The 19177-nt window shown below is 37.2% G+C and overlaps 3 protein-coding genes across 6 annotated transcripts; 1 reads left to right on the forward strand and 2 right to left on the reverse strand.

Annotated features, from left to right (window-relative positions):
• Nucleotides 1-2037: 2037 nt before the first annotated feature.
• On the reverse strand, nucleotides 2038-9547 carry LOC131531207 (uncharacterized). Of its 3 annotated transcripts, XM_058761819.1 has the most exons (13): nucleotides 9499-9547; nucleotides 9058-9376; nucleotides 8891-8961; nucleotides 8682-8801; nucleotides 8225-8320; nucleotides 7224-7352; nucleotides 6999-7127; nucleotides 6887-6909; nucleotides 6746-6780; nucleotides 5552-5674; nucleotides 3989-4113; nucleotides 3871-3904; nucleotides 2038-3198 (listed from the first exon to the last, which is right to left on the reverse strand). In XM_058761819.1, exons 4-13 carry the CDS (start codon nucleotides 8784-8786, stop codon nucleotides 2648-2650), a joined length of 1350 nt encoding a protein of 449 aa, XP_058617802.1. In that variant the 5' UTR covers nucleotides 8787-8801; nucleotides 8891-8961; nucleotides 9058-9376; nucleotides 9499-9547; the 3' UTR covers nucleotides 2038-2647. The 3 variants fall into 3 exon arrangements, with proteins under 3 accessions (XP_058617802.1, XP_058617803.1, XP_058617804.1); XM_058761820.1 differs by having other exon boundaries at nucleotides 8891-9376; XM_058761821.1 differs by lacking the exons at nucleotides 8891-8961; nucleotides 9058-9376; nucleotides 9499-9547 and having other exon boundaries at nucleotides 8682-8860.
• Nucleotides 9548-10203: 656 nt separating this feature from the next.
• Nucleotides 10204-13752, reverse strand: LOC131531209 (uncharacterized). The gene is made up of 3 exons (XM_058761825.1): nucleotides 13377-13752; nucleotides 11563-13259; nucleotides 10204-10385 (listed from the first exon to the last, which is right to left on the reverse strand). The coding sequence occupies exons 1-2, from the start codon at nucleotides 13522-13524 to the stop codon at nucleotides 13135-13137; spliced, it is 273 nt and encodes a 90-aa protein (XP_058617808.1). The 5' UTR covers nucleotides 13525-13752; the 3' UTR covers nucleotides 10204-10385; nucleotides 11563-13134.
• Nucleotides 13753-13786: 34 nt separating this feature from the next.
• On the forward strand, nucleotides 13787-18909 carry LOC131531208 (E3 ubiquitin-protein ligase RNF19A-like). 2 transcript variants are annotated; one of them, XM_058761823.1, is made up of 5 exons: nucleotides 13787-13865; nucleotides 14092-14201; nucleotides 14719-14819; nucleotides 16650-16820; nucleotides 16914-18909. In XM_058761823.1, exons 2-5 carry the CDS (start codon nucleotides 14123-14125, stop codon nucleotides 17355-17357), a joined length of 795 nt encoding a protein of 264 aa, XP_058617806.1. In that variant the 5' UTR covers nucleotides 13787-13865; nucleotides 14092-14122; the 3' UTR covers nucleotides 17358-18909. The 2 variants fall into 2 exon arrangements, with proteins under 2 accessions (XP_058617806.1, XP_058617805.1); XM_058761822.1 differs by lacking the exon at nucleotides 13787-13865 and having other exon boundaries at nucleotides 13887-14201.
• The last annotated feature ends 268 nt before the right edge of the window (nucleotides 18910-19177 follow it).

A 19177-nucleotide genomic window follows, 5' to 3' on the forward strand; every position in this document is an offset into this window, starting at 1 on the left:
ATATTTTCTCACTAGAAAACACGTTTTTGCTGGTGTTCGTAAAACATTAACAATAAAGGGTAGAGAAGTACTTCATTCAAAAAGATGTTTCATTGTGAAGACACTAAAATACACAAATACAAAGTCACTTTCAGCTGATTACCAATTAGACTAAGGCTATGTTCACACTGCAAGCATTAGTGCTCAATTCTGATTTATTGCTCAGATCAGGGTTTTTTGTAGGCCTATAGCTGTTCACATTATCATCTTTAAATGTTGCCAATATCAGATTCCATTGTGAATGAATGACGGCGCTGAACTGAGCGCATGCGCAAAAGAACGATAACGAGAGGGCATTAGGCATGCTGTCATACGGAAGTAAACACAGAGGTCACAATTGCAAATGTGGTACTGGTTTTATGCCATTCAAAAACAAGAACTTAAACGGGTCATATGATGTTGCTAAAAAGAACATTATTTTGTGTATTTGGTGGAATGCAATGTGTTTATGCGGTTTAAGGTTCAAAAAACACATTATTTTCCACATACTGTACATTATTGTTGCTCCTCTAAGCCCCGCCTTTCTGAAACACGCCGATTTTTACAAAGCTCATCGTTCTGAGAAGCGAGGTGTGCTCTGATTGGCCAGCTATCCAGTGCGTTGTGATTGGTTGAATACAGAAATGTTACGCCCCTCACCGTATTGTGATGGGTTGAACTGTTCTGGAACAGTGTTGTAAATACAACTTAACCACTGATTTCTAGTTGTGTCCTCTTTGGAAGCCCAAACAAAGTAGTTTCGCTTTCACAGCGAAACACAGAAATACACAACATGTATTTTGAGAAAACCAAATACATGTTCAATGGAAACATTGCTTTATGATGGAGTTTGTAGCTTAATTCACTAGATTTGAAATAGTTTGAGCTGCAGTTCAATAGAAATAAGTTGAAAGCGTCCAGTCTCTCATACCACTGTAGTGAATGTTCAGTTTATCAGTGTATATTGTAACAAATAATAGAGAAGTGATTGTATTAGTGTATATAGAGTGATAGTCAATGTAAAAAGAGCAGATGAACACAAAACAGAGCAACATAAAGTTAAAGAGAGTAAACTTGATCATTCAGCTGAACTGTGCTTGTATGTTTCAAACACATCTCTTAAATGTGCAGTTTTCTAGCATATTTCTTTAACTTCTCAGGTAATATCAACGGTATGACCTATTTGAAATGCGGCCGTAATTACAGCAACAGTGGTTACAAACACATATATTTAATTGTTTGATCAAAATTATTGCTCGATACAATTTAATAGTCGCTGGATAGTGCAAGGGGCATGTCCCTACTAAATTCTACACCCTTGCTATTTGCACTTCATGCAAATAACCACTGCCTTTAAAATAAATCCACAGCAGAAGAGTTGTATGTCTGCATGGTTCCTGAAGGAAACCGCGTTTCGAACGAATCGACTGAGCGAATGATTCAATTACATTCATCGCTAGCTTCATTCTTTAGTGAGTCAGTCCTTTTGAACGAATCAAATGATTCTGTGACTCATTCGTTAAGACAGCTTTGCCACCACCTACTGGTGGTTTTAGTTTTCATATTCAAAAATATAATTCACCCCCCCCCCCCCATCATTTAATATTTTTATATTCAATATGTTGTATTTAAAACATTAATTATTTATGCATTTACAATAGCTTTAAATGTATTCATGCCACCCAATTTTATTTAAAAGCAAGACATCAAAATGAATATGCCCCTTACCTTAAGTATTACAGAGGAAGTATGACGAATGTCGATTAAGAGTGACGTAAAATGCGCATAAATTCTGATATGACCGTTCAGATTGTGGTCGCACTGCAAAACATCTGACCTGAATCAGATTAAGGACCACATATGGAAGTGGCCCAAATCAGGATATCAATATCAGATGTGTTTTGTGCTGTTCACACTGTCCTGAAACAAAACGATCCGAGTCAGATCTGGGCTACATTTTCCTGTGAAAGTAGCCTATATGTCAGTATATAGAGATTGCACAATTAGATTTTCAACATGTCATTTCAAGTCACCTTTATTTCTATAGCGCTTTAAACAATGCAGATTGTGTCAAAACAGCTTTACAGTGATAAACAAGAAAACAGTGTGTCAGTAATGCAAACTCAAATTCAATTCTGCTGTAAAGCAGCTCTAAAAAGAGAACGATAGTAAACACTCAATTCTTTTCAGTTAGAGTGAGTTCATTGTTGATTCAGTGATGTCATCGTCCAGCTCAGTTCAGTTCTAATAGTATCTGTGCGATCAAGTCGACAATATTGCCAGAAATGAAGTGTCCCCAACTAAGCAAGACAAAGGCGACAGCGGCAAGGAACCAAAACTCCATCAGTGACAGAATGGAGAAAAATCCTTGGGATTCCAATCGAATGTCACACAGTAGAAATTATAGAATACTTGACAGATCAGAAGTTCCTGTACACCCCAATATGAATATATATGGAAAAAAATACAGTTCGCAGTTCTAACATCTGAATGCACATTAACTAAAACTTTTACAAATTATCACACAAAGTTGTGTCTGTTTTCTCCACAATACTTTGCATTTATTACACTGACCAACAATTAGTTAGTTCTGCCAACTTGAAAGCAATTCTCAAGTACATTATGATTCTCAAGTAGATTTCTCTGTGATTTGATTGCAGTGTTCTTTAACTGGCTCTTTCCCTTTTATGTGTGCTCTTAGTTTTCTTTTTCGTGGTTTCTTGTCATAATATGGCCTGTTCTTCTTGTGGTTCTGATCTACAATCTTCCTCAGTTTGGTAAGAAGTTCTTTCACCTGGATATGCAAGGCTGCGCTAATGTCAAGAACATGATTATTTTTTATGCCTGCATATTTCTGCGTTGCATTTCTTACGCTTTCTTTGGGATGCCCCTTACTGGTGAAGACAATCATAATATATTTACTGGCTGTGTTTCCCAGAAACCTATAGATTTCGTCAAATGCTTCAATATCTTTCTTGTTATTCCCTAATGGGGCCACCCAAAGGACCATGTGGGGACCAGGGCTGCACATTTCCAGAGAATCCTTGATTGTTTTATCATGCTGCAGCTGTGATTCAGAAGAGAACCCAACTTCACTCATGATCATCTCTGCCAGAGTGTTTTTGTCGCTCTTTGACCGGCCCAGCACAAGGATCCTCAGACGCCCCGTCACGGCAGACACTGAGAAAACATCCAGAGCACATAAGATCACACTATCTACACATTCATTCACCAGTCAATCTCAATCAGACACTGGTGCACTGGCGCGTATTAAGTGTTTAAGATCTTATTAAGAAACTGCAAGATATATTTGCATAAGGCACCACTATTAAAGAAAAACTGTTCATATTTGCAATCTAGCTACCAACCGAGGAACAAGCAAGAGTAACTCACCGCAAAAAAATGAATCTCTTCCGCAGTAATTTTGTCTAGTTTTACATTACAAATGTCTAAACATTTTTTTAAACAAGATTACTGGAGAAGCAAAATGACTTAAAGTATGATGTTTGGTTTTCTGAAAATGTGATTAATTTATGATTAAAACGAGAAAAATATCTGCCAATTGGGAAAGAAAAATGATCTTGTTTTCCCTTTGAATTAAGATGATTTTTCTGACCCAATTGACAGATATTGTTCATAAACTAACAAAATTTTGAAAACAAGATTTGACATCAAGTCATTTTGCTTCTCAAGTAAATGCATCTGGATTCAAGAATGTTTAGATATTTGTACTAGAAAACAAGACAAAAATAAGATTTCTAACAATTTAATATCTTTTATTTATCATCTTCATTTTTTGGAATAACATCAAGTAAAATCAAATAAATTGTCAGTTGGCTTCTCCATCCTTACCTTCCAATTGTGGTTTATTATGAGCTCTGCCACACTGCAGAAAAAGAAGATCAAATATGGAAAGGATTATTTGCAGTTATTCAATATGCACAAGTGTTTCTGAATAACTGTGACCAACCTGCATTTCTTTTAAATGATAAATCAATTCAGATTGCATCACCTCTGCTCTGCCTGTTTCCACTGGTTCTCCTGCTTCAGCAGCTTGCATTTTGGGCTCTTCTTTCTCGTCCTCCACCCGTCCAACTGACGAAGTTATAAAAGCACAAGAATCAGACACGGATGCTGCTTTATTAAAGGGATAGTTCACCCATTCTAGATGTTCATGACTTTCTTCTTTCAGACAAATATAAGCAGAGTTATATTTAAAAATGTCCTTGCTCTTCCTAGCTTTATAATGGCAGTGAATGGGTGTTGAGATTTGGAAACCCAAAAAAGTGCGTCTATCCATCATAAAAACTGCTCCACACAACTCCTGTGGGTTAATAAATGCCTCCTGAAGCGAAATGAAATGAATGAAATGAAATACACTTTATTGTCCCCAAAGGGGAAATCTGTGTTGGACTCGAGGTGTTTGTGACTCTTACACGTTTGTGTAAGAAAAATATCTTTATTTAAAAATTTGTAAACCGTAATCTGTAGCTTCTGCTAACTGTCATACGTGCAATTCATGAGAGAGTGGTGTTCCGGCGGGTGACGAAGGCATAGCGTATTTTCATTTTTGGGTGAGCTATCCCTTTAAGTCTGTAAATTATGTTGGCCTTGTCATGCTGAACACCAGGTTTCAGATGTAGTGTAATGCTTTTATGTGTACCTGAGGAATTTCACTTCATAGAAAACATGGATTAAAATCACTCCCAATAGGATTATATGTTTTCAAACAACAATATGATTTTTTTGTGTTTGACAACGGGCAAATTTCATGAATCAAGAGCCTCAAAAACACCTGGATAGAATATTAATATTTGATGCGATACCATGACAACACTATTTAAAGTGCCCCTATTATGTATTTTTGAAAATGATCTTTCATGCAGTGTGTAACACAGCTCTAAGTGAATTACAACATCCTGCAAAGTTTTAAATCTGAAAGAGCACCGTGTATAAAGTTATTGTCTCTCAAAACAAAGAGTCGACTCTGAATCATTGAGACGAGTCGTTTTTAAAATGAATCCCAAGCCGTTTCTTGTTGACATCAACATGAAACATTAGCATATTGCCGCTCACTTTTTGGTCTTTTCTCGTTGGTCTGAATGAAAATGCAAATTAATTCTTTGCCACTAGGTGCTGCTTTAGGACCGTTAAAAATAGCGGTTCTCGCGGTAACGCTGTACACAAAGCAGCACTGCGCTCACAAACACTGCTTTATCAGACATCACAGGTGAGATGAGATGAAAATGAGACCAATCGACCAATCACCGCAGATTAGCGTCACGCAAAGGAGGGGTTTGGAAAAATGAATCGTTGAGCGAATCGTTTGGGAGTCGGTGAGCAAATAAGGTAAAAATAAATGCATATTATAAGACAGTGAAAGTGTTTTTTGACCTTGCATGCGTGTCCACCTGTTGTTGGGGATCCCAAAACCAAAATATGAACCTTTCATAAGCCATAATAGGGGCACTTTAAGAATTCAAAAGATTCTTCAAAGCACTTCCTGCTGCCAGCTGGTGGCGCTGTGACTCACATGGCGCTGTGCTCCTCTGCTGCTCTGTTACTGACGGCAGCAGGTGTCCAGTTCTCGTATCCGTCAGATCGGTGTGAGAATTCAGGGTTTCCTTCCTCGTCTCATAACCTGGAGGACTGTCCACTGTGAAGAACACAAAAACTAGTTACATGTGCCCACAGTCTGTGCATGCAGCTCAAGTTTGATCTAAATCGCTCGATGCACGCAGAGACACTTCCCATTCCCATTTCTCACCATAAATGTATTGCCCTGCCCTGATGCAACCCTCTGTGATATCAAAAATCTGTTAGCAGTTTTGCATCTTCAGTGTCTTGTGATAATATAACTACAACAAATTCAGTGACATTCAGAAGAATCTCCTCAGCAGGAGTATTTGAAATGCACACACTTTTTAGAAAACACTTAAAGGATCAGTTCACTTCCAGAATAAACATTTCCTGATAATTTACTCACCCCATGTCATCCAAGATGTTCATGTCTTTCTTTCTTCAGTCATAAAGAAATTATGTTTTTTGAGGAAAACATTTCAGGATTTCTCTCCGTATAATGGACTTCTATGGTGCCCTGAGTTTGAACTTCCAAAATGCAGTTTAAATGCAGCTTCAAAGGGCTCTAAACAATCCCAGCCGAGGAAGAAGGGTCTTATCTAGTGAAACGATTGGTTATTTTCTAAAAAAAATTACAATTTATATACTTTTTAACCTCAAATGCTCGTCTTGTCTAGCTCTGCGTGAACTTGAAGAAATCTATAGAAATGCATTCCGGTTCATGACAGTTAGGGTAGGTCAAAAAACTCCAATCTCATTTGCTCTTCCAACTTCAAAATCGTCCTACATCGCTGCAGAAGTACTGACCCAGTGTTTACAAAGTGAATATGCAAAGAAGATCTTTACAAAAAACGGTAAAACAGCGATGTAGGACAGAGTTTGGCTAGATAAGACCCTTCTTCCTCGGCTGGGATCGTTTAGAGCCCTTTGAAGCTGCATTTAAACTGCATTTTGGAAGTTCAAACTCGGGGGCACCATAGAAGTCCATTATATGGAGAGAAATCCTGAAATGTTTTCCTCAAAAAACATAATTTCTTTACGACTGAAGAAAGAAAGACATGAACATCTTGGATGACAAGGGGGTGAGTGAGCCTTTGTTGAACACAAGATAATCTCAGATTAAGTGCAAAATTGTGAATGTACTCACTTTTCTGGTACAAGAGCAAGTAAGCTTCGCTAGACCTACATTAAAAGATTAAAAACTACAGTTATTTTGTAAGTTAATTCTGTGATTTGATGCGTAATTAACATAAGAAATGCAGAATCATTTGACGTTACTGGAACTTACCTTTTCAGTTTGCTCTCATCAGTCTGAAGGAAATCACAAGAGCACAGCTGATACAAAGCATCTGAAAACAGTGGTCATTTAAATCTTAAATATTATAATAATAACACATTACCTCTGTGACACGACTGTCGTCGAAACAGTACCACTTGTTCTCTGTAGAAGATCGGATGTCAGCGGTGTAGTGACCTCCATAACGGCTCCCCCTGTGGTTGATCACGGCATAGAGCCAATACTCCTGCCCCTGAAACAACATCAGCAGGGTTTCACTACGATTCACGCATGTGTTAAACTCATATTTGATTGTAGCCAAACAAAAGGGTTTATTGTGGTTACATACCTGAAGAGATAAGTGAAGCGGTACATCCATGGGACAGTCGTTTTTCTCAAACCTACATGACCAGTAGTCATACACAAACCTTTTCAGGTGCAAAGCCAGTATTGTTGGATGCTCGTGTATTTCACAAATCTGTGTAAAACAGCAACACAGTTATGTGTTGGGATTTGAAAGGCAAACCGTGCTACACAAACTGAATCCAATGCACTTTGAGCACTATCCAGTCGTATACTAGCTTCGAAAAAAAAAAACTGAAATCACACTTTATCTTAACCCTTGTGCGTCAATAAAAAAAAAGTTACACACAGGTCCATAACGGACAAAAATGTCCGCGTCAAAAAACTGTCATAAAAATTGAAGCTTGGGAGCACAGCCTTAAGTTTGGTCTCATTTTATAGAGGTTTAAGTTTATGAAAATGATTTATGAATAATATTGAATGAAAGCCTATTAACAAAAATGGCATCATTTTACAGTTAAACGGCACAGTTTCGATGGGGACATTTTTGTCCTTAAGGTGCTGAGAGGAACTATTTTTTGTACCTAGTGCAAAACAGATTTATGGATTTAAGGAAATGAGGTGAAATAGTAAAATTCCAATCAAAATACAGACCTGTGCCAAAATGTATGCAGCTGGCAATAACAGGCAAAATGATCAAAAAAACAAAACTGAAAAGGACAAAAATGTCCAAAAGGTCGCACAAGGGTTAAAGTCAAGTTCTCACAATTAACAAACCATTAACTATGACTTTGGCCAAAATAAGCTCCTAATTTGCTGCTTATGAATAGTTATTGTAACGTTAGTTAGTTGTAAAGTTTATGTATTGGGTAGGATCAGGGATGTAGAATATGGTCCTGCAGAATAAGTACTAATAAACAGCCAATGTGTTATTAATAGCTAATAAGCAACTGGTTAATAGTGAGAACTGGTCCCTATACTAAAGTGTTACCAAATAGGCTTTTAAACTTTGAATAGAAATAAATCAGCAGAAAAAATCCATTTTACCCATATTGTGTCACTTTTCTCATCGCAGTTTTCACAGTACATCTGGTCATCCCCAAATAATTTTGTAGACGCAAAATATGATTGAACCCCATCTTCCTGAAATCAGAATAGAAAGGTTTATGATAACCTGCACACAAGCCTCTTTTTACTCATAATTACGCAAGCCTGATTCCGCAATTTTCCACAAAATTGCAGGTAATTGCAGCTTTTTTCCACACAATTCTGACTTTTGTTTTCTCAGAATTCTGAATTCAAATCTGGCAATTCTGAGAAACTAAAAAACAAAAGGCTCTTTTTTCACTCAGAGTTGAACTTTATAACTTGCAATTCTGAGAAAAGAAGTCAGAATTGTGAGATAAATGTCACAATGACCTTGTTTGATTTTTTTATTCAGTGGCATAAACGGGCTTCCATTCGTAATAATCATGAATACAGAGGGTCAGAGAATCTCCCTCACTAGTCTGTACGGTCCATCTCTGGGGTTCAGGGCGATCTGTAGCGACTTGAAGGAGCTGTCATCATGGGACTTGTGATTTTCTGAACATGTTCTGTTGTTCCTCATAGTTCCACTAAAGACCTGTTTCAGTGAAAAGAGTCACACACCGCAGGACCATCTTTACTGATTAACAAGCAAACGTTCTGTTATTTTGAAAAGAAATAAGCTACCTCGGCCAAATTAGGGCCTACTTTCTCGAGGATATCTAGGAAGTATTCCACAGCATCTTGCTGCTCATATGCTGAAATTAACCAGAAAATACAACACACTTCATACACGCAGACAGAGTGCAGTTACAAGAAACGATTTCATTAAATTACACCCATCATAAACATACCTCTCTCTATACCCAGAGCCTTGAGTACTCCTTCGGTTGAGACGCTCTGACCATCTCTGTCCTGTTTGCTGAGCTCTTCGAATAGTTCCTTTAATGCGGACTCTAATTTCTCACTCGTGTCATCGGGAGTTCTAAAAAATGAAACGAGTGCTTTTCATTTCATTCATTTGAGCCACTAACAATTGAGACAAGTTAAAAAGCCATGAAGACCAAACCAACAGCAGCACTCTCTCTCTGAACGCTTCGGTCATGAAGAGCACCTGCAAGGTCGCGTTCAGATAGCACGTCGCACCTTGATTCAGCAAACCTCTGTACGAACCTGAAGAGAGGAACAAAAACAACAATACAGCAGTAGTTATCATTTCATTGCATTTTCATGTTGTGCATAAAGCAATTCAAAATTTAAAGGGTTTGATTTCATATTTGAATGAACTTTTTTACATCTCTCTGATGTTTTGAGAAAGTATCTCAACTGGCAAGGATCTTGGTTTGTTTGTCTCGGCTCTGCTGTTAGTCTTTCATTCAGCATGTGAGAGACCGATGATCTGTCGACCGGATCCTTTAGTTTCATCTTTTTAATGTCCTTTTCCACCTGATTTACTGCATTTGAATAGCCTGCACAGAGACAAAGTCATTCATGTTGCACTCCAGTTCAAACATGACCTTTCAGTGCCACATTTAGATTAAAATTATTGTCAAACCGAATATAATATGTATACACCGTTTTGTGAAAAAACACACATTAAAACTGATTATCCTGTGAATGTTCATAATTTACTAATTGTAATACAATCACTAATCATGAAATGCAATGTCTTTTCCAGCCATTTTCCACTGAACAATTACAGTATTTTATTTTTCTTATGCAGAATATCTAAAAAACCCAACAGTTTCACTCATGTTGTGAAGTGCGCAGCTGGTGTGAGACGGGTTTACCTGAAGCTCCAGCCTGCAGAGCGCTGGACGTCTGGGACAGAGCCTCACTGAACACAACACTGCTGTCATTAGACATGAGGGGAATCATTACACAACACACAATTACATCTAGCCTGTATAATGTCTAAGAAGATGAATAACTGCATCAAAAAGGCCTGACCTTTGCCTGGAGAGTGGCCATGAGTAACGTCTTTTCAGCATTTTTACAGCAGAGCCCAGGTGGAGAGATCTTCAAATATTTGAAGGTATACGTTGTAAGATTCTACTGCATTTACCATCAGTAAACAATCAGCATGGCAGCTGTCTCTAGTCATGTTTTAGATGTGTCTAGTGAATTATATAAGACACTTGCTTGTTTAGCACAGCTGTTTTTACTTTGGTCTTCATTTCATCTACAGAGAGGAATTCACAAAGGATTCATTCTTACACTGTTCTACACTCTAAAAAATGACTGTGAATTTAACGGTAAAAAACTGGGAAAATGCTACAGTAGAAACCTTAAATGGTTAGCGGTAAGTTCCCCTAATATATATACGGTGAAAAACTGTAATAGACATTTCAGACAACTTTACAGTGAAATACCGTTTTTGGAAATGAAAAAGAATGTAAAATTTACAGGGAAAAACCGTAAATTGGCGTTCCCAGAATTCCCTGCGTTGCATTTCAAGTTGGATGTTTTTTCTTTGAAATAACTAGGTTTCTTCTTAGTTTTTTCTTATCAGTTATGTTTATTAGGGTTGTATGTTATATCTAATGTTGTTAAATTAATGTTTATTGCATATTTCAGTTTAATGAGTCTCACCATGATGGTGTTTACAGCTTGTGTGAGTGACGCTGTGCAACTTCTATATATGTTATTATTTAAAAGCTACTTGTGATGGGCTTTGGTTCATCATGTGACTTTCTCATCACCACCTGCATTTGGTGGCTGTCAGCGCATTACAAAGGTACAAAGGTACTTCAATAGGTTGGTTTATTAACATTATATGAAAATAAATGTAAATTTAAGTTAAAACCGTAAAACCTAAAATAGTGCTACCGTATTTTTTACGGTAGAATTCCAGCAACCACAGCTGCCGTTTTTTTACCGTAAATTTTACGGAATTTTTTTTTACAGTGTATCTAGAATTTGTTAGTAGCCTCTAGATTGCATGCCAGCATTGAACAAATAGTGTTCAGCAGTGGCTGGTTTTTAGTCCAACCCGCTTTTACAAATTTCTGCCCACTGACACTTTCCATGTCCACATAACTATTTACATCATTCCTACACGCTGGAGATACACGTTATATTTCTTTCTAATTCAATTTCCATATAAATCTAAATTGTGTGGTCCCATGTAGCACAGGTAAGTTTGAAATTAAAAATAAAAATAATAGTATCAATATGGTCTTTATGAATAGCCACTGATTATAACGAGAACAACGCTAAAAGAACACTTACTCACACACAGCACGGAAATAAACAACGATAAAAAATAAAGATTAGCCTAATGCATTAAAGTTTCGTCACTATATAGGTTTAAAACTTTAACATTTTTCCTCAATAACCAATCTGAACATGAAACTCACCATCAGCAGATCATGCAAATCGAAACTTCAGCTTCAATAGTTTCAGTCATGAACCTGTCAGCTAGTGTTTAAAGTATGTGTTTAATTCCTTCCTCGCATGCCATCAATCCAGAATAGATAAATGAAAGCAAAAGTGCAGCTATAGGTGAAAACACATCCAATGAAGAGATCAAAACATCAATTTAGCTTTCACTTTCACGAAAATACGCTCCTCACATCAAGAAGAAAAACTGCCCTCAGTAGAAGACGGGTCCGATATTTAACTGCTTATAGTTTGCTGACCGAGAATATACACCCATAATATTAAAAAAGAGCGTTTATGTTCCCCAAAAAGCGATATGTCTCAGCCTCACACAGAAAGACGTGTCTGTATTATTAATACCCGTCGTTTGCTCGCGTGGTTCGTCTCAGTCAGGACTTCGGTCAGAACTGAAAGTGTAATCCGAGACTCCAGAAGCACACCTTCAGACCTGCTCAACGCTGCCCAGCATCCAGAGCCTCAGCACGAAAACACAAACACGAAAAATACTTGAAGCAAACATGACTAGTAATATAATCAGTTATGGCGTTGAAAAGCGGGGTTTAGTAACTAAAACAATAGACATCATCACAGGATTTGTAGCTAATGGTTTTGCTGGTTATAATGGGACTTGTATTGGCTTTAATGGAAACTGTAATGGACGCTGTTGGCCTCTGCTGGTAATTAGTCGCCTTCTATTGGTGCCTTAAAAGCAATAAATCCTAATGGAATATGTCCCAAAACATTTTGCAATGGTTTTAATGGTTAAAAGTTGATTGTTTGTAATGTTCGTAATGGTATTTGTAGTAGAAGCCATTAGAATTTCTATTGTTTTTTTCAGCAGGGTTGTTTCACGCCTCCCTTAAGAAAATTAACCATTATTTTATTGTAGTAAAAATGCATGTTTTTTTGTTCGTTTTTTGCTTATTGACTACCATTTGTATAGCCAATTTTACTACAAATACCACGGTTAAATCATGATTAGTTATAGTAACCATTAATTTTTTATTTTTTTTGTAATAAAACCATGGTTAATTTTCTCAAGCGAGGATACCCTAGGCACTGCACATTAATTAGCACAACTTCAGCTCATTATATCAGTGGAATGACGTGGGTGTGACAGATGAAACACTGTGCTGAGAAACATTAGACTTTTTCCCCCAAAAAACATTTATTTAATCCCATATATACAAAAATTGCACAAAATCGATTAGGAAAAATACATTTTCATTGTATAGCTCACTTGAGTTAACATATTCTCATCTGCTTAATTCGTTACAAGGTATTCAGCTCATTTTATCATGCTTTATAAGTGTTTCTTTCATTGTGATGACAGAATCGATAATCAACACTGTAAAATATTTCCTTGTTCAAAATATGTTATAATCCAGATTTAGGTGTGACTGTTGATAGGCAGAATCGGCTTCCAGCAGTTTGGGCTGTTGTGATGGTTTCTTCAGTCTCAGAGGGAAAGTATCTGTAGTTTGCTGAAGATATGTGAAGGATGAATATACAGCACACTTGTCTCTCCTTCCAGCCTGAAGACTTCTGGTTCATCTTCCACCTGGCAAACGAATTATGATGCAGATAGTGGATTTATCCTTGATCCCGTGGTCAGAGAGCTTGTCGGTGTCGTTTAGCTGTTTACTGGTGTAGAGTAAGCGTAATGCAGACGGGTCTGTGAGAATTAAATTAAACACACTTCAGCTGAAGCACAGAACAGTTATGTACAGTCACAGGCTCCTCTGAGTCAACCAAACTCGTGTATTTGTATTGGTTGTAGTGTTCACAGTACCTGATGCCTCCTGTGGCAGTTTCTCAGCAAGTTTTTGTTTTAATTCCGCCACCGTCGTGTTATTGAATTCTTCCTCCGAACTGGCGACGTCTATGGTTTTCTTCTCGCCTTGCATTCCGGTCACAAGCACTTGATAGATTCTCCCCATATCTCACCGACGCAAAGGATGCGCAGACTGATGTGTTAAGCGTATGTCACACTTTCTCTTTTTGACTGCATGTGAACCGAACAAGTTTTGAAGGAGTGCACGCTGTATCGTCAAAGTGAAAGACTTATCTGATATGATACAGTTATATACTGTACACGTGAACCATAGAACAGGCCAATCGGGCAGAGCACACCCAAAATAACCTCAAACATTCAAAGAGCCCTTGTCAGAAAGAGCATGATTTCTCTGAAGTGCTCGAGGAAAAGAAAGTAAAAGGACGACTCGTTATATCAAAGATAGCGGCACAATTCTGAAGAATAAACGATTCTTCATGCCATTATGTATTTGCCTGTTATTTTTATATTTATTTTTTAACTTAAACTTTCATCTTTAATTGAGAAAAATATATTTTTCTTTAAAGGTTTCACATTTCATTGTTTATCAAAACATCCGCATGTCTGATGGTTTCACTTTCTTTTTTTCTAAACTGAAAGTGAATGCATTATTGGTTCAGTTCACAGGTAGATATATTGGTCCGCTTTCCAACTTTCTGATTCATGTTTGTAGCAGACGAACTGAACAAGGAGCCTTCATCAGGATGCAGGACAACCAAAGCAGCGGACAGTACGACGTTAACGATGCGACGCTTAAATTTGTCAGACGGAGAGACGACATAAGTAAGTCCCCCCATGGCCGTGGGGGGGGGGGTTAAAGAATTGTGCTATAATAACCCCTACAAATACAACTCATTATATACACTATAAACACTTTAAAAGAGACAGACATGTAGATGTTTGTGAAAGATGTTTTCTCTGTTTTGGAGGGACGATCATTCTTAAATCATACCATTATTGTTAATATGTTATATGGTTAGGGGTGGATAATTTTATCAGTTGTTTATTATTCACGCAACAATACATATTACTGGTTAAGTTTTATTAATAGCCATTGCTATACGGCTGATAACTTTGTCTAGTGCTCTTATGAATGTTTATAGCATGATACTGAATGACATAGCACGGACTTCTTCGTGGCTAGTGTTTGCATATTTCATTTCATTCTGGACTTAATGGGAGTCAATGGGTGAATAATCTCTCAGGTTAAAACAGGAAATTAAGTGAGTAATTAAAATGAGAAACTTTTGGATTTACACACATGTGCTTTAGTTTTTTAAGTGCATCTGCTGACTCTTAGCTTTAGATGATGACCCCAGCATTCTGAGAGCAGAGATGTCTTGTGGCCATGCGGTGTCCCCAGAATCACTGACTGCCTGGTGTCGCTCTCTGCTGGACCAGGTGGGTCAGACATTTTCTATGGAGCTAAATGTAAATGTAAAAGGTAGGCTAGTTTTCATTATCCTCCTATTTGTTGGTCTGTACAAACATGTTAGATGGTTAAATCTGGCAGCAAACGTTATGTCAATTAAAGGGGTCATGAAATGAGAAACCAAAATTCCCTTGATCTTTTGACATATAAAAGGTCATTGTACTATAAAAACATCCTGTAAGTTTCAAAACTTCTTAGTCTAAAAACAGCTTATATTGAAGGCAGTCTGCTAAAACGACAGCTTGTAGAATGAGCCACTTTATGATGTAATAGAGTGGGTAAACCCCGCCTCCACAGAAGATGATCAATGCTTGCTTCTAGATCACTGCCTGATTAAGCTCCACCCACCGATTTGCGCATGTAGTGTAAATAATGAGGGGGGTGAATGCAAGTCTACACAGAAACCAAACAATAAAGATGCTCCGTAGACAACAAGACTGATCCAACATTAGGAAAGAGTGAATGAACTTAATTTTTAATGAAGATCCAGACCACGCCAGTAAGAACTCGGTCCTTTGTTCACGTCATTTTACCGCAGATTCATTTGCAAACAAACATAATTCAATGCGGGATTTTCAGAAAGATTGAGACTAAAAGATGATGCTAAAATACTCCATAATTTTTGCTCATATAGATAAGAGTAATGTATCTTTCGAATCTGTAAAGACTGTACGTTTATTTGTATGCACTCACCATAACAACAAAACTGTGCTTTTGTAAAATAATGAAAGCAAACATGATGCGCTTTCTGCCGCCGGTCTCTGTGAACTTGAGCGTGAAACTCTGAAACTCCATGTATACTTGCCTTACAGACATGAATGAATGAGGCATTTATATAGCGCTTTATTGTGTATTGCTGTACACCCAAAGCACTTTACAATCATATGGGGGGTCTCTCCTCAACCACCACCAGTGTGCAGCATCCACCTGGATGATGCGACATGAAAAATATATCTATCGAGAGTGAAATGTCTACTTTCAAATAAACCAATTCAAATGGAAAAAAAATATTCTCAGATTATGTAATAATGTAACATGCATACAGGTGCATCACTACTGCGGAGTCAGTGTCGCCGACTTCATCTCTTAAACCAAAAACAAAGAAAGCTCTAGTTTAGCGATAAATTATTAAAATGTTCATTCATAATCATTACTTCCGCAGTGCACTGTGGCAAGCTTTATGTGTGCTTGAGCACTTAGTAGGCTATGTAGGAAATTAAAGGCTCATTATAATGATTTAAATAGTTTATTAACAAACGTGCAATTAGTCAACAAATGCTTAAAATGAATGACTAGTCGAACCAGAAAAACCTTTAGTCGAGGGCAGCCCTAGTTATTACAGATCGTTTGCTATGCATCGAGTTATTTATGCGTTTTTGACCTAAATCACAGCAGCATCCATCTGTGAGAAATGCACGCTGTCAATCATACACAACTATTAGCCAATCACAGCAGTGGGCGTTTACCTCCGAGTCTACAGAGCGTTCTGATGAGGGGGGTTAAAACAGGACAGAAAATAGACTATTACTTCTGTTTTTTGATAACAAAAATCTTGATAACATGATACTGTAAGTGGACCTCAGAAAACAGTACAAAATAAAAAAAAAACAAAGACAGTTCATGACCCCTTTAATGCAACTGTGTGCTGTTTCACATTTCAAACTGCCCTGACAAATTCAGTCAACAACAAAAAAACCCTGTCATCCAATTTGTATTTTTCAGTCTTTCACAAGAATGTGCCTGTACTTTCTGGTTTGGTAGCTGTAAACATTTTGGTTTTATTCTGTTCTTTCTAACAGGGTCAGTATAAATTTTACTGTCCAGCTATCACACACGGGACAGTAAAATGTAACGCAGAGTGGCCGTATTTGGAGGTCAGGAAACTGGCAGTGCTTAGTGATTCGGAGCAGGCTCATTTCGAGGAGAATATGGCTCTTATGGCAGCATCTGAGTACTGCGAGTTCAAATCAGTGAGTAGAAATAACATTTCAATGAATACGTCTTCTGAATAATGTGAATTCACTGACAGTTAATGAACTTTCTCTGGTTTGTGTTTCTGTAAGTGTCCAAGCTGTGGGTCCTACGTTGAGCGAGCAGACCTGACTAACCTCTGCGTGAGATGCACCATCTGCACAGCTGTCAAAAAGAAGAGCTACCAGTTCTGCTGGCAGTGCATGAGAGAATGGAAAGGAGCAGCTGCTCACGCTCTCCGCTGTAGTCATGAAGACTGTGTCAACCCAGATGTTGACAAGCTAGCAAAATGCACAAATATGAGGCTGTCTTATGTGAACAATGTAGAGTGTCCTGCCATCCGAGCCTGCCCCACCTGCGGACTCCTTCTGGAACACAACGGGTACGCTTGTAAGAACCTCATGTGTAAGCGCTGCAAGGTGGAGTTTTGCTTTCTATGCTTAAAGCTGAAGCGTGTTTGCAATCCGATCAGTGGACCTTATAATGTCTGCTCAGTTGCACCACGGCAGACTGAGATTCCAGTTTGGAAAAGATAATCTTAGAGATAGGATTGATTAACTTGAAGGAGATATGACTCACTTTGTAAACACACAGGTAATTGTAAATACAGCTCCTTAAGTTGCTATAAAAATATTTTTAAATGTGAATACTCATTTCCGTCATGATGCATCATTGTCAAATAGGCTACTTCAACAGTAGTGTTAGTTTTTTCTAAAATAAAAAATATAACTAATGCAGTGTGCACCATTAAATAACTTTAAATAGATTTTCCATTTGGAATGTATCTGTGATAGACATTTTTTCTGTAGATTTGGCTCAGGATGATCATGCTGTAAAAAAATAAATACAAATCTGTAGTTTTTACTAAATAATTTTGGCTGTGGTTGCCAGAATAATTTTGTAAAAAATACAGAAAAAGTGTAATTTGCAAACAAGGAAATTTGAATGTAAACCACTAAATTCAACAACACACTGCTATTAAAATCTGTTTTGTAGCTTTAGCACACTGACAACCAGCATAATAATGCAGGCGGTAAAAGAGAGCGCCACATGAAGAATCAAAGCTCATCACACGTAGCTTCGCCACAAGCAGAAGTATATACTGATATACAGAAGGTGCTCAGAGTCATTCATGCAAACACAGAACACCATCACAGTGACACACATGACACTTAAATAATGCAATAAACATTCATTAAACAACAGAAGATGTAACATAAAGCCCAAATGCACATAACTGATAACAAAAACTATTAAAAAACATGATTATTTAAACAAAATACTTTCAAATGTGGAGTGTCACGCAGGGAATTCTGGGAATATCAGTTTACAGTTTTTTACTGTAAATTATACATTGATTTGTAATTTTTTACTTCTAAAAACTGTACAACTAACAGTATTTTACTGTATAATTACATGAAATGTCTGGTTAGATCTTTTACAGTTTTCCCCTGTATATAGTACGGGAACTTACTGTTAACCTATTAATAGTTTTTTTCTGTAGCGTTTCTACAACATTTTACAGTTAAAATACACTTATTTTTTACAGTGTATTTACAGTATTGTTCTGAAAAAGAATTTGTCAGGATGGTTTTGCATTAATATTACTGCTGCACTACTGTGTATGTTGCATTTTACTTCTGAATATGTTCAAGGTAATTAAATTTAAAGTTGCCTACTTCATACTGTTGGGTACTTTAATCGACAACAATGTATCATGTTGTAAAATACCATATTTTTGAAAACTTAGTATTTCACATTTGTATGAGAATACTTGATGAATGTACTGTCAGGACGGCAGCTCTCCTCTTGCACCGTTGCTATGCGACAGAGCGCTAAAACACATTTTTTATATATTTTACACATTTATAAGTTATACTTGTATGTAATAAAAATTGATTTTAATTTCTATATTTGGTTCATACATATTTATATTAATTAGTATATTTATATACTGTATATTTATGAGTATTGTGTTGTGAGGATCTGATGTGTTTCTAGCGCCGCCTAGCGACCGTTAAACAGCATCATCCTCACACCGAACCAGGACTGATTTAACCAGATAACATTAAAGCACTTCTCAAACCATCTGATGAGTGTTTATTTCACCGTCCATATTTCATCTGTTCAGAATTAATAGTCGTTTTGAGGAAGTGGAAAAAAAACTTTTAACGGTAATCATAGTTTCTGCCGAAATACACACACACACACACACACACTCATTCTTCTGATTTTGTGTGTATATATTGTTTAAAATAACGTATTAATGTAATAGCTATTGAGTTACAATTTTTGTTCCAACTGTAAAACCGTATTAAAACAATATCTGTCACTCTTTCTGTCGTGATGATTCGTT

This window comes from Onychostoma macrolepis, chromosome 22 (assembly GCF_012432095.1).
Source record: "Onychostoma macrolepis isolate SWU-2019 chromosome 22, ASM1243209v1, whole genome shotgun sequence".
NCBI lineage: Eukaryota > Metazoa > Chordata > Actinopteri > Cypriniformes > Cyprinidae > Onychostoma > Onychostoma macrolepis.